The sequence below is a fragment of the Scylla paramamosain genome, chromosome 15, assembly GCF_035594125.1.
Source record: "Scylla paramamosain isolate STU-SP2022 chromosome 15, ASM3559412v1, whole genome shotgun sequence".
Lineage (NCBI taxonomy): Eukaryota > Metazoa > Arthropoda > Malacostraca > Decapoda > Portunidae > Scylla > Scylla paramamosain.
The window spans coordinates 21,001,012-21,006,011 of NC_087165.1; the positions used below are offsets into that span (position 1 = coordinate 21,001,012).

Genomic DNA, 5,000 nt, shown 5'->3' on the forward strand with positions numbered 1-5,000 from the left:
TAAACTGTCTTAGTATATTTATCAGTCAGCATTAACAGTCCACCCTATAGTGTGTATATAAAATAAATATTAAGTAAAAGAGGCCTAAACAGCTATGGGACCAATGACCTAAATAAGAATCTAGGAGTCAGGTACAAAAACATACAGGACCTACACTGTAGTGGAATGACAAACTGGGGAAAAATACTTGTAAAATTTTACAAAACAGAAGTCAAATAAAATGAAACAACATACATGTATATGCATGTAACTAACACTGTCTTCCCCCAGTTCCCATATCAACTCTAGCATAAATATTTAAAACTGAGAAAGATTGTAATGCTACAGGGATACCAAATAGATGTAAAATTACTACAAAAAAAATGTCCTGTATTGAAAATATGTTCAAAATTTATATACGAGCATCAATAGTTTTGTTACATTTTCATACTATTAATTTCAAAAGACTCACTTTTGAATATTCTAAAATAATTAAAATTTACTTTCATTTGCCCATTTTCAAAATCTAATACATTATGATTTAAATGATCTGAAACTAGCCCATATTTACATACACCTTACCTTTACCTTCTCAAAACAATAAAAATACTTCAGTAAGTACATCAGGTTATTGTTGAGAGAATATATCCCATAATATCATCCCCATGCCTCTAAACAGATACTGCGAGACTGTATATTCTGTATTAAAATATAGCTGTGTGAATCTAAAAACGAAGAGCAAACCAATACAAGTCAAAGACAGACTCTAACATAAAATAGTCTACATTATCTACTTTTGTTCAGAAGTAATTTAATCACAACTTTTATACAAGAAAAGAAATACACTGAAATCTACACCATATAAAATCTCTCTTTAAATCAAGGTTTACTGCATGATCTGGTTACCTTCCCTCTCACTATCAATGTAAACCAACGACCCCTGTGTGTATGGTGCTGCAGGACCACTGGCAGGAAGAGAAGGGTGTGGTGGAGGTATGGCCACATTTGGATGTGGCTGAGACAAGGGAGTGATGAGGCTTTGATGTTGTGGCATACTGGAGGGCAGGTACTGTGGGAGGGCCTGGAGTGGGTGATCATATACTTCAGGACGTGGGAAGGTAATTTCTGACATCAACTCTGCAGGGATATTTGGAGGGCCTTGTCCACTTGGGGAGTGACTCTGCAAAGCAGGATCACCTAACACATATTCTGGATAGTAACCACTTGTTCCTGCAACTGTCATCTGAAAAAAGATAAATAAGGTACAATACAATGAAAACGAAAGGGAGAAAGTAAGTTTAGGTACTGCAGTTGCATCTAGGTATGATGACTTCATGAGTCATGAATAATGTAGAAGACACTTACAAATATCATAAAAGGTGAATATTTTTATGGCATTTTTGGCACTCTTATTTTTCTCCTTTTCAGGAAGCTACTGTGCAGATATGGGGTGGGCAAAGACAAAAAATATATAAAAGCTATTTATTTATTCATTATTATTATTTTTTTATACAGTGCTGCTACACATGTGGCACACTTCACCTTGATGATTTTATATTTAATAACACCACTCAACTACTACTCCAATTTAGTTTTTAAGTACTGGTGGGCACTTCCATAAGCTGCCCATCATGTTAGTAAACTCAAGCTATAAAGTCATGGAGCTAATGTGTAACTTTTTCCACTCAACCTTCCATTTCTTCTGATCCTTGGCGAATTAACTTTATCACCATGTAAAAGCTCATTTGTCTCATCAACTCCTCTCCTCTAACTGAATGTCTTCAGCCTCTCTCTCATCGCTGCAATGTTGCATCTCTAGTTGTCTTCTACTGCTATTTTCATGCTAACTGCTCTTCTGATCTTGTTAACTGCATGCCTCCCCTCCTCCTGCAGCCTCGCTGCACAAAACTTTCTTCTTTCTCTCACCCCTATTCTGTTCACTTCTCTAATGCAAGAGTTAACCAGTATTCTCAATCATTCATCCCTTTCTCTGGTAAACTCAGGAACTCCCTGCCTGCTTCTGTATTTCCACCTTCCTATGACTTGAATTCCTTCAAGAGGGAGGTTTGAAGGCACTTATCCTTCAATTCTTGACTACTGCTTTGGACCCTTTTCTGGGACTGGCATCTCAGTGGGCTTTTTATTTATTAGATTTTTTATGCCCTTGGCCAGTGTCCCTCCTACTCAAAAAAAAAAAAAAAAAAAAAAAAAAAAAATCCATATGAAGGGCAGTGGTTAACTTAAAGTTGGTCTACTTTATAATTTCTATCCTTAGATCAAATTTTGATAAGTTATATGTTAAATAAATTATACTATTTCACTATTATACTTTCATCATAAACAAATTCCTGGTTTTCCCCATACTCTCTCAATGCAAAAAAAATTTATTTGACTGTTAATGTCCTCAATGATAAAATAAACTTCACAAACACTCACCTGGTAACCTTGTTGGGGATATGTGTGCTGTGGTGGGAAGGGGTGTCCCAAGGGTACTGCCTGCATGCCTTGAGACATGGCTGAATTTAAGTTGACCTGAGACACTCCACTCTGTATATTCTGATGTATGCCTTGTGGAACTGCCTGAGGCACACTGTTGCTGATGCCCTGAGGAACAGAGGCAGCTAAACCAGGAGGCGGCAGAGAAACACTTGTGCCTGCCTGCATCCCGGGAGGCACAGCAGCAGCTACACCCTGAGGGAGTCCTTGTGCTACATTCTGATGCAGGCCTTGAGTCATTTGCTGAGATATGAAGTGCCTTGTGTCAAAGACTGGATGTTGCTGGTTGAGACTTGGATCACCATAGGTATGAGGAGTATGTGCACTAACATAAATACCTGGCACTGGCCCACTAACTGATAAAAAGGGCTGTGATACAGTAGTAGTTGTTGATTGTCCATCTGCTTGTGAAACAGTAGGTCTAAATACGGGTGAGCCTATCATTAGTTTGTTCATTGGCAAAGTATCAACTTGTTGCCCATGATAATTGATGGGAACTGGTGCAGAGAATCCTGGTGGTGGTGCCCCACTGCCAGTGATACCAACAGTTGTTGTTGGAGGTGCTGGAAGTCCAGATCTACTGGATGTGGTACTGTTTTCTGTAACATTGGGTAGCAACATGGCACTTATTTGACCACTAGGAGCTTGACTTGCCATGTGAAAGAGAGCAGCTGGACTAATACTATAAGGGTACTGCTGTTGGTGTGGTTGACTACTCTGACTGGAGGCAGTAGTAGTTATTTGATAATTTCTAGTCTTGTCTATTTCTTGCTTCTGGACTTTAGAATTTAACTGGACCTGTTGAGGTAAAGCAGTATTTGGCCAATAACCCCACTGCCTTGGAGGCTGAACAACTTGTTGAGAAAGGATCTGCTGCTGTTCTTGCATTTGTTTCATCTGTTGTGTTTGTTTTGACTCTTGTGGTTGAAGATTTTGTGAAACTGTCACATGACTAGTAGTTGTTAAATTATTGGAACCTTGTGGATTTGAGATGTAACTAGTATTACTATGTCCTTGAGTGTTTAATTTTTGCCCTTGTACATTGTGTTGGACCTGAACATGGGGAAGATTTTGAAATCCTGGTGGTACACTTACAGCACCACTGCCCAAACCTCCAATGACATTCTCATTCTGTCCCCTTAAGAGTATACTAGATGTACCTAATGGTGTATGAGTTTGCACTCTGGGCACAGTTAATGAGGAACTGGTGACAACAATGTTTTTATCTACAGACTTTGCTAAATCTCCACTTGTTGATCCAGTTGCATTTGAGGAAGAGTCACTTACACTGTTAATTCTTGATATGTTTTCTGATGCTGGCATATTAGTTTTCATTGGATTACTACCAGGTTTTGTATTTACACTTTGTACACATTGAGAATTAGCACTTCCTCCACATTGCAACAAATTGTTCACACCACTGCTTGTTGCCTCAGTACTTGATAAAGTAGCTGATGGTTTATGGGATGGTTTCCCCAGATCCTGGTTTTTGATTCTTGTGATGGCTGCATGTGAATGATCCATAGTAGCTGTGGATGTCTGAGTCGGGGAGTTTCCAGTGGCAACATCTGGAACAAGTATTATCTCTTTAGTCTTCATCAAGCTTTAAGAAGGTACTCTAGCATTCAGGCAAGTCTGAAAAGTTTTAAAATCCTTAATATTTCTACTCCAAATTTCATTCACGTGTAATAACAGAGATAATATCTTAATCCAGAGTCACCAGCTGTTTTTCAACTATGTCTGTTGGGAGGGCTAATTCAACACAAAGACTTACATAAATCAGTTTATTAAATGGATTAAATCACATTTTAGTAATAAAAAAATGTAGGATCTCTAGTACTGGTGTTCAGAGATGACAATGGATTGAAGATCACGTAAAGGCACATTAACTAACAATAATAAATAAAATAAAAAGATCCATTGGGATCATGACCATTGGGATCATGGTCCCATATTATACAATTTTCAAGCTACTGATCAACAAAGTTGTGCATAATGTTAAGAGAAAAAAAATAAAAATAAAATAAATAAATAAAAGAAAAATAAAGAAAAGAGGCCAGCTTTTTTATAAACTTTACAGGAGAAAAGAGAGAAAAAAATATAGATAGCATTCAGTTTCCCATATGATTTTGTGAAACTAGAAATGTGGTTCACAGCCATAAACAACCAGTATACCTCATACCAATATGACAAAATAGCAGTTAACTAAATTAAACTTCATGGTCTTGGTAGGGAAATAAACATCATAGTGTTGAGACAATAAATATGAATTCAGACTTGCCTCTAAGAAAATCTTTAACAGGATCCAAAAATATCTTATATCAAAATAAAAAAAGGACTTCATTAGTTTTTTTTTTTAACAAAAAATCATGGGCTTGATCTGTTTCCTAAGATAAAAAATTTCTTTATCTAGTTTCTGTGGCTTCTGACAAATTTAAAACATAACTTTATCTGGTTTGGATCAACACATAACATTATATCTGGTTTTTATCTCATATTATACCTGATATCAGATTCATGATGTC

The 5,000-nt window shown here is 36.9% G+C and overlaps 1 protein-coding gene across 3 annotated transcripts in view; it reads right to left on the reverse strand.

Annotated features, from left to right (window-relative positions):
- LOC135107633 (terminal uridylyltransferase 7-like) overlaps window positions 1-5,000 on the reverse strand; it is a 43,701-nt gene that overhangs the window by 2,419 nt on the left and 36,282 nt on the right. For all 3 annotated transcript variants that reach the window (XM_064017703.1, XM_064017701.1, XM_064017702.1), the window contains exons 23-24: window positions 2,416-4,043; window positions 1-1,222 (exon numbers count right to left, since the gene is read on the reverse strand). The exon at window positions 1-1,222 is cut by the window's left edge and continues 2,419 nt beyond it. In XM_064017703.1, the coding sequence (XP_063873773.1) occupies window positions 866-1,222; window positions 2,416-4,043 (1,985 nt within the window). In that variant the 3' untranslated portion in view covers window positions 1-865. The remainder of the gene's footprint in view (window positions 1,223-2,415; window positions 4,044-5,000) is intronic.